General features: G+C 40.7%; 1 protein-coding gene across 1 annotated transcript; it reads left to right on the top strand.

The window, feature by feature from the left end:
- Positions 1 to 237: 237 nt before the first annotated feature.
- fjx1 (four-jointed box kinase 1) lies at positions 238 to 5,068 on the top strand. Its single transcript, XM_085461415.1, has one exon. It carries the CDS (start codon positions 633 to 635, stop codon positions 1,929 to 1,931), a length of 1,299 nt encoding a protein of 432 aa, XP_085317541.1. The 5' UTR covers positions 238 to 632; the 3' UTR covers positions 1,932 to 5,068.
- The last annotated feature ends 14,097 nt before the right edge of the window (positions 5,069 to 19,165 follow it).

The following is a 19,165-nucleotide window of genomic DNA, read 5'->3' as shown; positions in this document are numbered from 1 at the left end:
CATACGGAATACGAATGTATTAAAATGCGGAGTATTTATAATCTGGATATCAATTATCATAATGGCTACCTTTTTTGTAATAACACACAATCGTCTGACATCACACAAACACATAAAACGCACAGCGGTGCACTTGCTCCGCTCCTCTTGGAACCCTCCTTCCCACGATCCGCCCACCATCTCGGGACTAAAGTCACGTGTCTCACCGCCTAGTGTGTCTCTGCTAACCGACTCCACCACAAATCAAACTCACCCAGCGCCCGGTGGAGAGATAAAGGCAGATGGGAAAGAGTGTGCCGTGCACGCACAGAAAGCCCTTACGACGCCAGTGGACTGTAACGGAGAACGTCCAATAGCGGCTATCGGGGTGAAGCGAAATGCGCTCATTTTTTTCCCATAGAGTAGGAATATGACAAGGCGTGTGAACAGGACGGGAGATGAGCTTCACACAGTTTCGGAGACCCTCTTCTCCTTGTGATCTTACCCAGTACGCCTTTGAGCCGCAGGGCTTCGGGCGTGTAGAGGACAGAAAGCGCACCGCACAAAGCCGCTCCAGCTCAACTGCGGATCGGAGAATTTTTTTTCTGCCTGTATCTTATTAAAATCTGCTGGAGTACTGTGTGCCAAGAGGAATGGTGGCCGTCACCATGAGGGTTCTTTCAGCGAACTTGTTTTCTCTGCTCCTCCTGTGCGCCCTCGCAAGTGTTTTCTACGTCTGGAGCGCACTGGAGGACCGTTTGGAGCGACACAAACGGAGGTTCTCAGTACCAGGTGCAGGGTCCTTTCACCAAGCTCTCCCAGTGGACCTTTCAGCCAAAACTTTCCGTGCATTGCTTGCTGTCCCAGCGGCACAGAGACTGCACTTTGGAGACAGACTAAAGACTCGCCTCAACCTCACCAATCAACCTGTCTCTGCAGGAAATCGAGATTACAATATGAATGGGGATAACAAGAGGTCAGCCCCGCGGGAGGGCCCGGTCAAGTTGTCCCCATTGGAAGACGGAATATTTTGGAACGAATGGCTGGAAGATACCCTTCCTGCGGGATTCACGGAGGAATATGCTCTGGCTTGGCAAAAGAAAGCGAGGACGTACCGGGTGGTGAAGCTGGAGCCGGGATGCGGCAGGATATCCAATCAGCTTGCCACGTTTGCAGACGGGACCAAAGCTTGTGTGCGTTACGGGATAAACGCGGACCAGGTGCAGGGTGAAACTTTGACTTATTACCTTGCACGTTTGCTTGGCATCACAAACCTGCCCCCTCTCGTACTGTCCCAGCTGGACAGTGACAGTGAGCAATGGGAAAGTGTGAGGACGCGGATAGATGGTTTACAGTGGAATGACCGAGCCGTGGTTTCTCTAACTCAGTGGATCTCCAACCTGACAGGGGTCATCACACCTGCGCCGCTGAGACAGGAGAGCAGCGGGCTGCATCCTGCGCTCAAGGAGCTCTGGAACAAGACAGCGGTGGAGCTGCTGGAGCTGATGCAGTGGACAGACCTGATCGTATTAGACTACCTGACGGCAAACTTTGACAGGCTCGTCAGCAATTTGTTTAGTCTGCAGTGGGACTCCCGTGTAATGGAGAGAGACACGAACAATCTCCTGAAAACCCCTCGCGGTGACCTCGTATTCATAGACAACGAGGCCGGATTAGTGCACGGGTTTCGAGTGTTAAACATGTGGGAGAAATATCACAATACAGTCCTGAGCTCTGTGTGCGTGTTTAGAAAAAGGACCACGCAGCGCGTGGCAGAGCTGCACACGCGCAGAGACTCCAGGCAAAGGCTGCTGGAGCTCTACAGAGACAGCGAGCCTTTGTCTCAGGAATTAGGATTTCTCTCAGATGAGCACGCCGGTGTTCTCCAGGACAGGATAGACAGATTATATACACACATTGTGCATTGCAAAGGAAAATACGGCCAGCTGTGAACATTCAGCATGCACAGGTGATGGATTTGTTGTCTGCCTGCACAGTAATGAGCTTTGCAAACGCAGCTGGCACACCTGTGCTAAGCTGATGCGCATTACACAGAAAAAAATGTCTTGAATATCCAGCTGAACTACCTCCTGTGAATAGAATGTGTTTCCTAGTTTATCAATGAATCAGTTTGACACGTTTATAAGCTGAGATGTTCACTGTTCGCCTCACTGTGAAGAATGACCCTGTCTTTACTTCACCCCTCTGATGTTCACCTGAATATGACTAAATGTAAAGAGTAGACTATGCGTGGTGGGTATCATAAACTACCCCTTCATGTGCGGTTTGGATTGTTGATTTGTGTTCAATAATCCCAATGATAAACTCCTAAGCCTTAATGTAAGTTGACTCTTGAATATTGTATTTCTGTTGACGTTCAGCTCGCTCTTTTAGAGAAGATCTTTTGCACACACATTGCCAGCACCTGCACTCTTGTAATTGTGTTTGGATAGCGTACTTAGCCTTAATTTCACAGGTGGAGCATATTCATTTGTGCATTTGTCTGATGTAAATACTGTCTGCCAACCTGTTTTGGAAATTTGATGCTAAACTAATTTAATGTGCTTTTTAACATTCCAAAAAACTCTTGTTTTTTTTTATAAATATGCTGTAATTTAACTTCTCTGTTAATGCGTATTTTGTATGCAGTTTGTTCTTAACTGCCTTATTAGAACGCATCAAATATTTACCTATTTTGTGTGGAGTGCTGTTTTTTTTTCTTTTTTCCTTGTTTTTGAAGCCTCTGTTGCCTCTGTACTTTCCCATACAGTGCTCTCATTGTACTGTAGAAATATCTTGCACTGGCACACTTCCCCAGGAGCCATTCTGTCAGCCACAGGCACGCTACAACAGGCGTCTCTAATCCCCTTTATAATCTCACCCAGAATGATGAACTGAAGGAGACGAGTGACATTATTTGACATCATTTGAAAAGGAATTCGCTGTTCCCTAACTATATTATGACATTTCATAGCTATACCGTATATTGCAGAATATTTTTCGCATAATATAAATTGGTCAACCTATAAGCAGTCTGCCTTACTGGTTGCATGTGCTGCATGTGCTGTTAATGAGTGTTTTGCCCTCAGTGGAGAGACTTGTTTACGGCTTTTTATGGGTTGGAAATGTAACCGTGAAAGGTTTTCAAGAGAAAAACCTCAAGGCCAGCTGCGTTATTTCGCTGTATAGTTTGTGCTGTCACTTTACATCAGCACATAATTTTTTTAATTTGAACCTTATAGAGCCATACTTTTCTTATTCGTTCCACTACAGGCCTACTTCTGTGTCTGATCTCTGGTTCCAGACTTATGAGCACATCTAAGGGAAAGACAGTGATCAAACTTTTGACAGACTAATTCTTTCCAGCCTTTTGCTATCCTAGAGCCCATCTGGTTTCTTTTAAAATTTCTTTATATATGTTCAACTCCAGGACATGCCACAAACTGTTTGCGCGACTCCACGAAGAGAGATGAATGCACCTTGTAAAATAGTGGCTCGATCTTTGTACTTATACTTTATTTCATGGTTTACGGCATGTTTCAGTGAATTGTTCTTCTGCCTGCTAGGTCACTGCATAAAGGGAGACAGGCAGCAAAGGTGTAAATAGGTGTAACTGGAGGCATTCTGCTGTGCTTCAGCTGTAATAGGGACTTGGGGATCAATATGTGCACTGACTGGTGTGTAGGCGAAAGAAGGTCATGTTAATGTGCTGCCTTTTCAGTTAAAATAGGAACATGTGTTTCAAGGCCCTTGCAAAATCTACACTTGCAGCTGGGTATGGTGCTCCAGGCATGTCTGTTAATACCAAACACTGCAAAGAGATTTACAACCGGCTGCAGGCTCTGGGGATTAAAAACAATGCAAAGCTAAGGTCTGCATGTCGAAGACAGACTTGTGACCTTTCCTCCTTTCTTGCCTCGCATGATTTCCCCTTCCGTATTCCATCCACACCATGCCCATCTTTTTGTGCATCTGTCTTTGCTCTTAACATCACTGTCAGCTTCATTTATTACCTAAATTGAAAATGAAAGTTTCATTTTCCTAATTAGTTTTTTTGTGGATTCCTTTGCACAAGAAAGTCATTTTTTAACCCGGGTTTCCTGCCAGCTGTAATCACACTAATGGGGTATTTCAAAGAGGTTGTTGAAACACCCTTAACTGTTCACATATGTTCTTCCTTCACTCTTACTGCCTTGCTTATTTCAGATAACCACACAGACTTCATGAGGTCTTTTTTTCCCCACCCAACACCAACAAAATCTTCATACAGATAAGTTTGTGTAGTTGTGTAATGAATGGAATCCGTCCTAGCTTGTGGCATCAGTGCAGCAGATTATTTTACTTACAAGTTAATACGTGTCAGTTTTCTTCTGTTTCCTGCAGATGTGTTCGTTTTTTTTCTGTGTAAGTACAGACAGCCAGGGGCTAACAGCACGCCCGAGCACAGACCCCAGGTACTCGAGCCAATCTTGTTCTTCTTTGTGCAAATTTCAAACATTCCTGAGGAGCTGAGGGAGGATCATCTCCACGGACACACCAGCACACACAGACACTTCTCAGGCACTGAAGCGTCCCAGCTGTGTACACAAACCGCTGTCAACGTTGACTCAGATCCTTTTTCATCTTTTTTTTTTAAAAATAAATTACAGCATGCTACATTTTATTAGGAACAGAAAGACATTTCAGTAGATGCTAATTATTGTTGCTTTCTTGCTGTAAGGTAAGTGAGAGTCTAGTCAGTTTGGCGTCAGGAGGCTATACAGCCACAATCTTATTAACTAAAAGGAAAATCTACTTATCAGCTCTTCTAAATCTCACAAATAAACCTTTTACTGTATCTTGTCTGCTGAGTCCATATACATTAAAGAAAGAGTAAAATGATGTGACTGTGCTGGTTTAATAAGATTTAAGATTAAATTTTTCTTTTGGCCAAGAGGAGTGACTCCTCCAAATTCTCAGCCAACTGCCTGGCGAACCTATGGCGACAACAAGACTATGACAACACCTGCCAAGAAATATTCTGGCACACACTACCCTGTAAATTTGCTTGTTGTTTCTACACTTGTTGAGCTGTGCATTTAAGAGTAAAAACAAGGCGTAACATATCAGATACTGACTTCTGGAGTTATTTAATAGACTTTAGATGTTTTTTCTATTTTATTTATTTCAAGAAAACAGGACTGCTTTTGTCAGACCGTGCCAAAAAAAGAGCATTTTCCCAGACACTAGGTGACAAACTGACTGGTGGCCCGTGAGTGGAAGAACACAACTTGCATTGTTTCACAGCTACACAGTACAAGGAACTTCCTGCGCATGACTGAATGATTTCATTATGAAACTCAGGAAGAGTCACTTAGTCACAGCTGAGTGGATTCGGGCCATGATGGTTAAACTGGGGGGGGGTTGGGGCAACGACTCGAGGGCCTTTGACAATGCAAGCACTGGACATGCAGGCTGTGGTGTGCCTGAAGAGCTGGCACAAAGACTGAATTTGTCCAATCCAGGGCTGGAAGTGCGAGGCCAAAGGCTTTGTGCATTCTTGTACAGCAGAAAGTAATGAGAAACAAACTAAGGCGAGAAGGGGAATGCACATGCATCATGGAGAAAAAATATGTCAAATATCTGAGAATGTGCAAATTAACTGAAGTAAAAGTTAAATATTATTTTATGTTATGTTGAACATTTGCTAGTTTTATCACTAGTTAAAAATGTCTTAATTTGCTCTATGATTTTGAAGTTCTTTGGGTAACAATTCATGAGACCTCAGATCCAAGCTATAACCCCTCTGTCCAGGTTTTCCCACCATTAAAACCATGCCAGGTTAATTTCTTCTGCCACTGTGCCCTTGACCAAGGCACTGACTTACAATTTGAGGTGATCCCTGGTGTCTCCATGGTGGCTGCACACTGCTACTACTACTACTTACTAAAGTTTGCTGATCCTGCTTGTTGTTTTTCCACACTTTTAAAATACATTACCACTGCCATTGACCGCTATTGAGCTTTAGGCTCCCAGGTGCTGAAAGACAAGGATTCTTTGTCCCTTTCCAGTCATCTCTGTACTCTCCCGCAGCTGCCACCCGTGCAGATTGTCGAAGAGATTACAGCGAACTTGTTTTTTTCAATCACAGAAGTGTGTTACCGCTACTGCAAACATCTTTTTTCCCCCTCAATCTGTGATGACAAACCCTAAGTCAAATCTTTGATCTCAATAGTTTACGTAGACAGAAATATAGACAAGTCATTGTCTATATATAATGATAGTATAAGGCTTGGAGCAATGTTGTAGCCTACAGAACACAGATGCAGATCTGCAAATAATCCGTTAACAGTTTTAGAAACAAGAACTGTTTAGCCTCAATTTGGTTTCCCTCTATTTTCCCTTAATGCGATTTGCTTCACGCTAGTCATAGGATACATAAAAATAAATCCTGATTAATTTCAGCACTTAAATCCATCCTGTTTGTCATGCTGCGCTCATCAAGCTCTGTCTCCAGAATGTCACACCGTAGCCTGCAGACAGTCATAAGCTTGAGTTGATTTCATGTTCAACATTTCTATTTGATATCATAAACACTATGTCTACAGATATGAGAACAGGCAGGAAAGTCTACTGTCCAACATATCTACAGCACATTTATCATAAACGTTTCTTCCCTTCTTCACTTAGCAGATTTGCAAAATGGGAAAAAAGCAATTAAACTAGTTTCACCATGATGCTTTATGCCAGCATTTTAGCGAGTTTTGTTTTAATTTCGAACCAGGAAGTGAAACTTAAGATTTCTAATCTCTTTCGTTTACTTTGGCATGACATTGGCTCCCTTGTAGGGGGCCTTGTTGTGTTGAACTGTTTTGCTTCTCCCCTCTTGCATAGCATTTGATCAACATCCTTGATAAAAATCGATATTAGTGAAGCTTGTCAGTACAGAAAGCGGACCAGTTTTAAGTAACATGCAGCTTTTCTCATTTGCATCTGGATTCATCTCTATCTCTATGTAAATGTGAATTAGTATGCTCATGGAAATGACTTCTTTCCACCCCAATCTCTTGCTAGGAAGGAATAACTGATCATATCCATGGGGTGATAATCTATCATTTTGTTAGTGAATGTGCATTAGCCTAGCTCAGGCTTTGACCATAATTAAGATATTTCTGTGCAAATGCTATAAATGGGGAGGCTATGAATCAACCCCAGCACCGGACTAATTAGCAAGCTGGACATGTTTTGAATGGGAGGGATGACTTTTTCTAATTCTGCAAAGCTGTATGTAAATGCTGAAACACGTCAAACAAGCTTTGTATCTTATTGTTCAGACTTTAAAGCGCATACTTACTCCTAAAGTAGCCGTTTCTTTTTTACTTTGTGTACTTTTTGTCAGTTGAGTATTTTAATGTGTTGTGACCTTGCCATAAGGGCTTTACAGTTGCCATGCCTGAAGCACAGGGAGAATCGATACGCAGAAGGGCACGAGGACGTGTGATACTTGATGACAAAATACCCACAACCTGCTGAAACAACACATTCCTTCCTGCTTGCTGACCACTTGCTCTCTGAATGTTAGTGTTAGCTGGAGGCTATACCCTGTCGGAGATCTGAACTTGGCTACTCACAGTAGTCATTTTGAATTATAGCACTTATTGCCTGTGCTGGGCTCAGTAATCTGGCCATTTCTATGTAAATTGGGCTTTGTGCCACCATAGTGGGCTTTTCTGTTCGCTCATCCCATAATGGTCCACCGTTACAATGAAATGATTAAAGCTAACTGTGAGAAAATGTCATGACAGTCAATCAGCTGAGTAGATAGGTCAACATAAGTATAGAAAGAAGAGGAAAGCACTCAGCCATGTGCCGTTGAAGACAGGTATAAGATTCAAGCAGCCATTTTTGGGTTGCATCCAGGTGCTTGCGTGTCTCTTTACATGGGGGAAGAGGGAAGAGCTCACTGGAGACAAACATTAGGGGAGGTTTATGGCTGACTCTGCGGTATCATTGTCATTTGCACAAGATTGGACATGCCTGAGCGAAAGAAAAATTACACTGTAGGTTATGTAGTGCTCCTGGCCATCTGGTACAGCCAGATCAGCTGTGAGAACATTTCACTCTCTTATTCTGTTTACTATGCTTATTATCACTTCTAGTTTTGCTCTTATAACTGCCTGGGGCCGATTTTCTTTCAGAAAGTTTTTGTGTTTTTTGCATAAATTCTGATTTTTTTACTCTTTAATACCACCAAACACTCTTTACGCAAGCAAAGCAATCATGTCTCTTACAGATATTAACTTCTCTGTGTCCTTCATTTCATTCATTTCATTTCATTTATTTATTCATTTTCAGGCACAACAAATACCTATATTGAACATAAAATACACAAAACAAAAAACAAAACTTGCCTGAAAAAGGAGTGGGACGAAGAAAACTTATTAAATCCCACCCCTATACTCACTCATCAACAAAAAAAAACAATAAACTTCCCGCAGCTACACCCATCATTGCATACAGACCCATCAACAGCCCCGGGCAGATACAAGCATCTAAGCGGCAGCTCGCAACCAACAATTAGAGCCTTCATAACTGAATACAGAATATATAAATTATAAATTGCATTACCACAGGTAACAGGCAGTAATAACTACAAGTAACAGACACACATACATATACATACATATATATCTACACACACAAGTACATATATGTACATACATACGCACACTTTATTTTTTATTTTTTATTTTGGAATCCATACCAGCAATGGTAAGAGGACAGACATTACAGAGCACACTAAAACCCATCATTGAGTATACTGTGACCAGACCAACTGTTTGTAGAGAAATTTAAATCTATGAATATTTTTGCATTGTTTCAATTGTAAACTCAGACTGTTCCAGATTTTCACACCACATACAGACACACAAAAGCCTTTACGGGTTGTTCGAGTTCTGGGTAATTTGAATTCTCCAAAGCCTCTCACATTATAAACCTTTTCTCGAATTTCAAATCTAGTTTGTAAATTTGCCGGTAAAAGTTTAGTAAAAGCTTTATACAAAATTATGGATGTATTGTAATTAACCAGATCCTGGAATTTAAGTAACTTTGCCTGAAGAAAGAATTTGTGAGTATGATCTAGATAACCAGCCTTGTGAATAATACACAGTGCTCGTTTCTGTACTGTGACTAATGGATTAGTTGTATTTTTATATGTATTTCCCCACACTTCCACACAATATGTAAGATATGGAAGAACCAGGGTACAGTACAGAGTACGAAGTGCATCTTTATCAAGGAATTGTTTCACTTTGTTCAAAACTGCGAGGCTTCTGGAAATTTTGGTTTTTATGTGTCTGACGTGGGGTTTCCATGAAATTTTGTTATCAATTACGACTCCCAAAATTTTGTTTTCACTCACATTATCAATTGGTACACCTTCAATGATAATTGGTAATTCTATATTATATTTTAAATTACCAAAAAACATTGCTTTAGTTTTATTTATATTTAATGATAATTTATTTATGTCCATCCATTTTTTTTATTAATTTTAGCTCCCTGTTTACAGTCATTACAAGATCAGTATAATCATCGCTACTGAAAAATATGTTGGTGTCATCTGCGAACAGTATGAGTTTAAGTACTTGAGAAACATCAAAAATATCATTTATGTATACATTGAAAAGTTTTGGTCCCAACACTGACCCTTGGGGGACACCACATGTAATACCAAGTTTCTCTGAATGGTAATGCCCTATGCTAACATATTGTTCCCGACCTGTTAGGTAACTTTTTAACCAGTTACCAGCTTTCCCTCGAATACCATATCTTTCCAATTTATCCAGTAAAATTGAGTGATTGATTGTGTCGAAGGCCTTTTTGAGGTCAACAAAAATACCAACTGCATATTTATTTTTATCCAGTGTATCAGTAATTTCTTCTACTGCCTCAATTATCGCCATTGAAGTGGTTCTTTGCGTTCTGAAACCATACTGACCAACATTTATTATTTGATGTTTTTCAAGGAATTTTTCTAATCTTGAATTAAAAAGTTTTTCTAGAATTTTTGAGAATTGAGGCAGTAGAGAAATAGGCCTATAATTGGTAAAACTGTGTTTGTCATTACTTTTATATAGTGGTATTACTTTCGCAATTTTCATTTTTTTTGGAAAACAACCGGACTGAAATGATAAATTACAGATATATGTTAAGGGACTAGCAATATTCAGAATAACCTGTTTAACTACAGACATATTTATGTCATGATAATCCATTGAAGACTTACTTTTACATTTTAATGTGATATTTATTACTTCTTGCTCATTTGTAGCTGACAGCAGTATCACTTAAAGGTATCACTATATTGAATTATCCAAAGAAAATTTGGTTTCTTTAAACTCTTTTCAAATCAAGCACAATGTAAATGAATTGTGAAACTTTTTTTGTCTCCTCTTTTTCATTGTCACTACTCAGTTCTCCTACCTGTATCCCACTCTACTAAAGCAGATCTTTTCAACATCGTGTTGCTCTGACAGACAATTTCAAGAACTGCCTCATACGCTAACAGCTTCCTATCGAAGATGATTTATTAATATTTTTATGTGAACATGTGGATCGTGTGGTTTGACTTTAACGGCAGCAAGTTAGAGTAGATTTGCTGCTGTTATTGCCTCTTGTGTCATAAAACTTTAATTTAAAAAGCCAATACAGTTCCATGCAACTACACCGTGATCACCCTGTCTTCCTCAGATATGCAGCTTTACTGATAGATTTTTGAGAAGTGTCAAACAGCCGCTGCCTGCAAAGGTGACTTCTTGCATTTGCTTGTGTAACAACATGAAACCAACAACCATTAATGCTAACATCCACATCCGCTGTGAAGCGACGGAGCTAACTGCTGCACTGCTGTATCATAACAGCCAATATAAGAATCATGAAGTAGCTGGAAAAGTGGACAAAATCAAGAGAATGGATGATATATGTATGTATATGAGCACTGAGAAATGTTTGTGTCTCTCAGAGATGTTTCTTTTCTTTCACACCTGTAATCTGACTCATCTCAGATAACAAGACGAAGGCATTCAGGCCTCCCACACATGCCGCAACAGCAATTATACTCTGACACAACTACAGGGTGAGGCTTGGTGTCTAGCATTCCACGACACCCTCAAATTACCCAAACCAGAGGGGAAACAATACAGGGTGTAGTGGTTCATGTTGATCCATGCTAAGAGGCAGTTCAAGTAGCAAACCTTTGTTTTAGCCTTACATTGTGCTATTCTGCATAAAATCAATCAGAACTGAAATCTGGAAAGCGGGAGGTTTCAAATATGAAAAAGAGCACTTGACAGAAAAGATGCGGTTATGTGAAATTCAGACAGACATATCGATTTTATGAATCAGCAGGTCTGAATTCATGAAAAACACACACAACAAAAGCTTTGATATAAAGATGTGGCTCCTGACCTTGTCCCAGTTTTTTCAGGGCTCTCGCTTTTCAAGTTTTCTTCTTTACCTTTTCCATTAATAACGCTATTTTCTCATCTCAGTCTATTTCTTCACATCTATTTGGCTCCTGCAAATATTGCCACTGTGAGATCCTCTGAGCATTGACTGACTGTATGTGGGGTCTAATCATCTGGGTTGGTTACAAAGACATCTTCCCCATAATCAATGCCACTGAAAGGGAAACTAAATCTTCTTAGGTTCCCACAAACCTTTGTAATATAGCACTGTCTGCCACAGGGGGAATATCTATTTTCTCACATTTTGACTCTTCTTTTTTTTTCCCTACATCTTCGATTTTTGAACCACCTCATTTATTCTTTACATTATCCTTTAAAAAAGAAAGAAGGAGATTTATTGTATACTTGGGATTTGAAATACATCATCAAAGCATTGTATACTACATATGAATCAATTTTAATGGTACAAATTATGGCTTCCAACCAGGAAATAGAAAGGTACAGAAAACTTCCATCTACAGAGCGCACTCAAATGAATTTGGCAATTAATGTGTTGACTTATCTTCCTCCTGTTTTGCCTTCTTGCATAGACGTAGAGTACACTTGTTATGTCGCCTGCAAGTTGTCGTTCCAGACCCAACAAACAAGGTCATGCATAGTAAAATGATTAGCAGATGAAATGACAATAAACTGACAACAATTTTGCTAATGAATCAATCACTGATGTCCGTTTTGATTTATGCAAATTGATGTGGATTGTTTGTCAGGCAAAACAAGCAATTCAGGGATGAGTTCAAGGAAGCTGGCTGTGTGTGGAACCCCTCCCCCAAACAGTGATTATCCATTCATAGGACAGCAGCTGTAACTGGGGCACGGCAGGTCTGTCCAGCTTTGGATCTCTCCATCTGTTGAGGGAGTGTGCGTGATCATGCTGTAATAAGAGAGATACTCAACATTTACACAATGTAAATGATATATAGTCTCATACAGAGTATATTCATATACGAATATACGAATTTTTATATAAATATATGAGTAAGGCATTTTTTCTACTGACCTTCTCTTTATTAACAAGTATAATCTGCATTCTTCCCAGAACAGTGTTACATGTTATCATGTTTAATGATTACCTCTCATTAATAAAACTTTGTCCTGAGGAATTACTAACCTATGGCTCAGCATGTTTGCGACACTGAACGTAACCTCCTCCTCCTCACGTGCATTAGTTACCATGATAAATAAGCCAAGTTAAAAGAAAGCCATCTTTGTGATATTAAAAATCCTGGCTTTAGGCTCATACATCTCACTAATCCATTAATCTTGCTTCATACTGCACCCTTTCTCCTTCATAATGATTGCGGTTAATTTCCTACAGAGATACATTACCACGGTAATTTAAGCTGTACACGTAATAACTCGCTAAGAAGCAGGTTGCATTTGAGGACAGAGAAATCACAATTCGCCACCAAATGAACATTCGCTTTTCAAAGAAAATAAGATCACCATTTTCACCGAGAAGACATCATGGGCATCAGTGCATTAATAATGCGAAGATCTCTTAAAAGACAAGAGCTCTTAGAGACTGACTTTGGCTTTCCCTGACAAGCATCTGTATAAGTGACATAGATTCTCAGGGGAGGAAGCTGCTGTTTTAGTGTTCTATAATCCTTCTCATATAAATATAACCCTAAATCAGAGACTCGTTAAAGCACATTATAAGATTTAAAATGGAGCCAAGAAACAAAAAACGAATGAATCATGCACATGCCTTTATGGCAGGCCAGTGATTCTGATTAATTCACTTGCGCATTTGCCCAGTTTGATATTTCTTTCTATCCTTTCTGGCTTGAGCTGGCTTCAGCTTTTAGCTGACATTAAGAATTTAAACTCTTGTTTGCTTAGGGAGCAGCATGGTGGTCCAGTTGGTAGCACTGCTGATTCACTACAAAAAGGTTCCTGGTTCAAATTAAACCCACAGGTTGTATAGGGTGCTTTAGGGCATGCCCCTTTGTGCCTTGGAAATTTGCGTCAGTTGAAATGTATTACTCTATTAGAGTTGCACAAATTGTAATTAACTAAATTTACATGCAGTTTACATTAGCAGACCTTAAAGGGGCTTAGGCAGAGCAAGAAGGGCAACATTTGCAAAGCAGTAAGAAAGATCACTTTATGAGGAGCAAAGCACAAATAATTAACACTACAGGAGTCCTGCTGGGCAGTATGATTATTTGATTTCATATTTACTATACTGTCATTATTTGATAAATGAGAAGAACTGATTGTATTTCAGATCATACAGAAGCTGTTATCCACTGATATGCAGATGTGCCTTGAAATTTTGGCTTGCCCTTTGGTGTGCCTTGGGCACCAATTTTTTGAAACTTCTTGGTCTAAAGGCATGCATGCTAGGCTAATTGTTACTCTAAACTGGCTGCATACGTGGGTGAGGATGGGTGTATGCTCTTTGAGGAACGTGCAACATGCTCAGGGTGTACTGAGACCCAAAGCTGGACAATCAAATAAATGGGTGGATTGGAGTTTCTGTCTGCTATTCTCATGAGAAATATGCACAAATTTGTTCTTTGATAATTTGGGTATGTTGAACTTGTTTCGCAGTACTGCCCCAGGGCTAATTAGTTCTGTGTTGAATAACAAGAATGTTCCTATTTTCATGTCTTTTCCATTGATTTTTGGCCAGAGAGGGATTTGTAACTGTAGTCTAAATCTTCAGCATGCTGTTGAAAGTACAACAAATGTTCTCACTTTTTCACATTTTAAAATGAGCTAGCATTGTCAGGGAATTTATGAATTAACGTTAGCTTACTTTGCTGGCAATAACAACTGCCGAAACTAAAGATCACAGAGATTAGCCTTTTTTTGGATACTTGAAATGAGATGATTTCATACATGTTTATCATCATCATCATCATTCTAAATTGCCCATAGAGAATGAAAATTTGACAGGAATAAAATTAAATTGAATAAGCATTTTTTTTCTCTACCAGAGGGGGGAAAGGTAGGTAATGGTGGAGAAATCCTGGCTAAAAAAATAAACACAGATTCCTCAGTAATGCAAAAGATCAGCAGTGGTTCTAGACAAACAAATTCAAATTGTATTTGGTCACATATTATAGTATACCAAGGGAGACCTAAAGGCAACACATCTGGTACATAGATTAAAACAAATTGCTGCTCACATTGACACAAATGGAGGGCACTGTAGCGTCTCTGCTGGTAGACACATGGGTAACTCAGCTTCCAGCACAAGAACAACAGAGTTAGGCCAGGTCCCACGACCCCGGCCACGTTTCGTTTTTATAACCCCCAGCCTTTTCCAAAACACCCCACTGTCATCATTTATTTCCCTGCAACTTCTTTCCGTAAAAGGTTGCCGCTGGACATGGAAGCCTGTATCACACGCCGTTGTTGTCATCTTGTAAAAACAGTAGCTGTGTGCATGGGTACAAATGTGCATGCTTTCAGCAGGCTGTTTTCCATGCTTAATCCGGTCTTCAAAGGCATATTGCTTTACATATAACACCTAAGATCCGCCAGAACTAATGCATTAGCTTTGTTGGCTGTCAACACGTTGCCCCTCATAGGTAAGCATGCATGAACCCCACCCCCACTCCCCCACCCCTTCCTGCTCCCCTTTACCCCTCCCAGGTGTTCCCATAACTCACTCGGGCTCAAATCCTATACGGGCATTCCAGAACTTCAGAGGCACACCGGCAGATGAGAGCCTGGATTTATGGCTTGCTGATGGACATTGGAGGGGGAGGCAGACTTGCTGCTGGGAGGGTGACAGGGTCCACTTCAAAGAGGAGGAAGCGTTTGTTGTTTTACTCCGCGGTGCTCAGTGGTGCACATGTATGAGCACTCTCTCCCTCTGAACGTCAGACAGCCGGAGTGTTCAGTCCCTAGTTTACACATTGTTATCTGTTCAGATAGCTTTCATTTAATTTTTTTGATTCCTGTATGAAGAGAGATGTCAGTTTGCACCTTTTGAAGTCCACCTTTCTCATCCCCACACATCGATAGGCACACAGAGCTCTGATTTAGCCTGTTATTTTTCATATCAAACGTCACCCTTCAAAGATTGCTTCAAATCTTTTTTTAGTGCACCTGCATATAATATCTTGCACTTAAAAGCCACCTTGTTCTGCGCTATTAGAGTTTGCTTGTGTGCCTTTGATATAATACGATAGGTCACAGACTAATGGGTGTGTTTGTATTTGCGCGTGAGCACGCTGTCGTTCCCATCCAGCTAGTGTTACATCGCAGGGGCCCACATGAGTGAAGTTGATGGATGTGTGGAATACTGTCGTTTCTCTGAGCAGATGTGTAATGAACCCTGCTTTGCTTCCGTAACATTTGGGTTGACTGATTACAAACAAATGCCATTTAATATGCAGGGGTGCTGTCTCTTAACAATGCAACAAAGCTTCATAGATGAGATTATACATAAAATATGAGTAAAGACGCCCTGCTTTTGTCCACAGCGTGCAGCTTTTTAAATTAAAGCTGTGCCATTATCAAGTTTTCTCTCCACCCGCATGAAAGCACCACCCAGGATGAAAATGAAGCTGTGTGATGATTCATGTACAATTTTCCCATCTTATGTATTTCTTCAAAGCCACTTTTCACTTTTTATGGAAGAAAGCATTTCCAAGTATATTTATTGTTTCAACTTTAAAGGCTCACATTGTTGCTTCTTTTTCTCATTCCCTCTGACTTTGCTTTTCAATTTTTCTTCTTTGAGCATTCCAGTTCTATCCATTGTTAAGGTAGAAAAGCTGCAGTAAATTGTGGCTGTTATTCCCAGTAACCAGGGTGACTCAAAAGGCTCCAATCCTCCCGCTGCTTAATCAGACCACTGTTTGTTCAATCTCCTTTTTCTCATGGTCCTGCCTGCCAACTAAAACTAATCAGGTATTATAAGAAATTAAAAACAGGCTCTTTATCCTCTCTCACACATGTGAATTTCAGACACTTCTACACACCCAGTATTCATTCCTATAGAGCCACATCATATATCCTGCTCCACTTTTGTCTCTGCACATGCTCTCAAATCATTTTTCATCTCTACCCCATGCTGGGAGCCTCTCTTACCTGCCTCATCTGAGTCAGTAAGGGGATCTGCAAAAGCCTCATACTAGATGTGTGCACATTGTGAGTGTGATGCTGGCCCTGAAGTGACACGGAGAGGGTATAAATAGAGCAGGCCCACAGATCACTGTGCCAGACAGAATGTGGCATCTGCTGTGCTGGGAGTGCAAAGTGTTTGAGAGCCTGTAAACTCCCCACCATTTCTCTTCCCTCCCCTCTTCCTCTCATCTTTCTTCCTCCTCTATATCTCTGTCTGTCAATTCCCTCCCCCTCTCTCCTTTTTCCGTTACTTTCTTACATCTTCTATGTCTCACCCTCCTTCTGTCTTATATTCCCTTTGCCCTCACACTCTCCTCACATATTGCTACACATCTGCTGCCATGTGTTGAGTGTTACGAAGCAGTCCCACTTTCAGGCTATAAGATCATATTTCTAAACACAGGGAGGAAACGAGAGAGGGGGGCAAAGAGAGATAAACAAGCCTCGATTTCATATTTAACATGGTTTAAAGATTCCTCTGATGCCGTGCTACACATGTTCCTTAAAAAAAAAACAGTTAAAATAAAAAATAATCCCATGGGATTATGTGGTATATTCGCGAGGAAATTTTAAGCAAGACACGCAACTCTGTAAGCACAGGAGATAAAAGCAAAATCTCTGCAGGTTACTTCATTTCAAAAGTCGTCATCGATGCTTTGATTTATCAGTTTATGTCCCTGTTCTCAGTAAAGCTTTTATAAAGTGAAGTTAACCTGCACGGCTCTCTCTTTGTCAGAACATAATGTGTGAATATGACATTAATGCATAGCCTCTTCCAATGTCAGTCATACTTTACTCCTACGTTCCTCCTTTTACATCAACGCATCACACACAAAAAATCAATTAAGAAGAAATTTCTTGTAGTGCTATTGTAGGCTACTTGCTATATTCATTCACATACATCTTTTTTTATTATTATTTATTTATTTCCCAGCAGCACACCACTTAATCTCATAATCTGCTTTTACTGTGACTTAAGTTGTATTCCCTCAAAGGACAAACAGACAGCACAAGCGAGCACACATGCGCACGCACACATCTGCAGCGTCAGCTAAATTATTAAGCGGCTTAACTGTCTTTAGAGTTCCATTTCTAAAATGATTCATCCATTCTTCCTTCCTTGCGTCTTTTTTTCCCCTTCCTTCCTCTTTCCCTCCCCTGCGCCATTTTCCTGGACCCTCTCCACGGTCTGTGACAGGTAGTCTTCCACAACTGTTTGCTGACTCAGCACAGGAGTTCATATTGCACAGTGGCAATAGGACATTTGCAGCAACAAAGAGAGTTAAAGGGAGGAGCTGACATCAGGAAGATGGGGGACTATCCAACTGTCAGTCTGAGAACAACGGCGGGTCATCTTTTCATCCTTTTGTTTGCTCGCAGACAGTGTTCTCGCCTGTGAAGACGAAATTCAATCTTCATCCTTTCACTCACTGCTTTTCTGTCCCCTCTTCACATCATCCCGCCCTTTTGCTAAAACTATTCTCTGCTTCTGCCCTCCCTCTTAAACTGTTTCCCCTTCCTTCTCTCGCTTTTCTTTCCCATATCTTTCTTATTCTTTCCCACCATTCTGTCACTCACAGCAGCAGCAGCACACACACTCATACACACATATTACACACACAAAAACCGCTTCTTCGTTTCACTGGCCTCAGGCACAGTTGTTTGAGTGAATCTCTTTTCGTCTTTAAATCTGTAATTACCTCAGTGATTGAGCCAAATGCAGTCTCACTCCCCAATTTTCCTCTCTGTCAGAGAAAGAAATAATAAGGTTTATGTTGCCACCTTTTGACTGGCAGGTGTAGTGTTACTGTACGTGGGGAGCAATGCTAGAATTTGATCAGAGGGTACAAAAAATAATGGGATGTGCTTTAAAGATTTATTTATTTTTGGTGAGGTTTCTTTGGGAAATACATTTCCTGTTTCCTTCTCCAAGCAAGAAGTGTGTAAAAACCATTTCAGTCATTATCAGCCCAATTTATCTACAAAATTATGCATTTCAGAGTAGACTTACCTTTGCTTGTTGCAAGATGGCACTTTTTAACTATTCAAAGGTGTTTCTTTCTTTTCCTCACTTGCTTTGTCTATCTCACGAAACACACTTACCTTAAAGCAGTTTTTCTTTCAGCATTTTTGTAAGCTGAATCCCAGACAATCAAGCATGAGTCCCAGAGGATACCATCTAGGGATTTGGAAGGTTTGAATGCATTTGGCACGAATATTCATCCCAAGAGCCTTCCAGGGCCACAACGATGCCAGGATGCCATACTTCAGGGGGCACAGAGGAGCATTGTCAATTGGCGCCCACATTTAGGGGCCTGCTGAGGGAAAAACACTGAATGTCATTGTTATGTAGCGCCAACGATCTGTTCTGTGTCCTCAGCTATGATGTCATGGCAGACACTAATCCAGCTGCGGCCAAGCACGCTTGACTATTGAAAAAGGTCATTAATCTTAGCACTCTATGATTATGCACTTGAATATTCTTGCATGCAAGCTACTTAATCAGATGTTAACATCACTTTGCAACCATATTTGTATTCACACAACTTCTTTCTAAGTTCTAGAGTTTGGAAAGTAATCAAAGTGGA

The sequence above is a fragment of the Copadichromis virginalis genome, linkage group LG7 (genome assembly GCF_057382275.1).
Source record: "Copadichromis virginalis isolate Kocher_CV1m ecotype Utaka linkage group LG7, C_Virginalis_male_GT1.1, whole genome shotgun sequence".
In the NCBI taxonomy this organism is placed as follows: domain Eukaryota; kingdom Metazoa; phylum Chordata; class Actinopteri; order Cichliformes; family Cichlidae; genus Copadichromis; species Copadichromis virginalis.
The sequence above is the reverse complement of the archived record's forward strand: the minus strand, read 5'-3'. Positions and strand labels throughout refer to the sequence as shown.

Coding starts and splice junctions, on each gene's coding strand:
- fjx1 (XM_085461415.1), top strand. CDS start 633: ATGGTGGCCGTCACCATGAGGGTTCTTTCAGCGAACTTGTTTTCTCTG.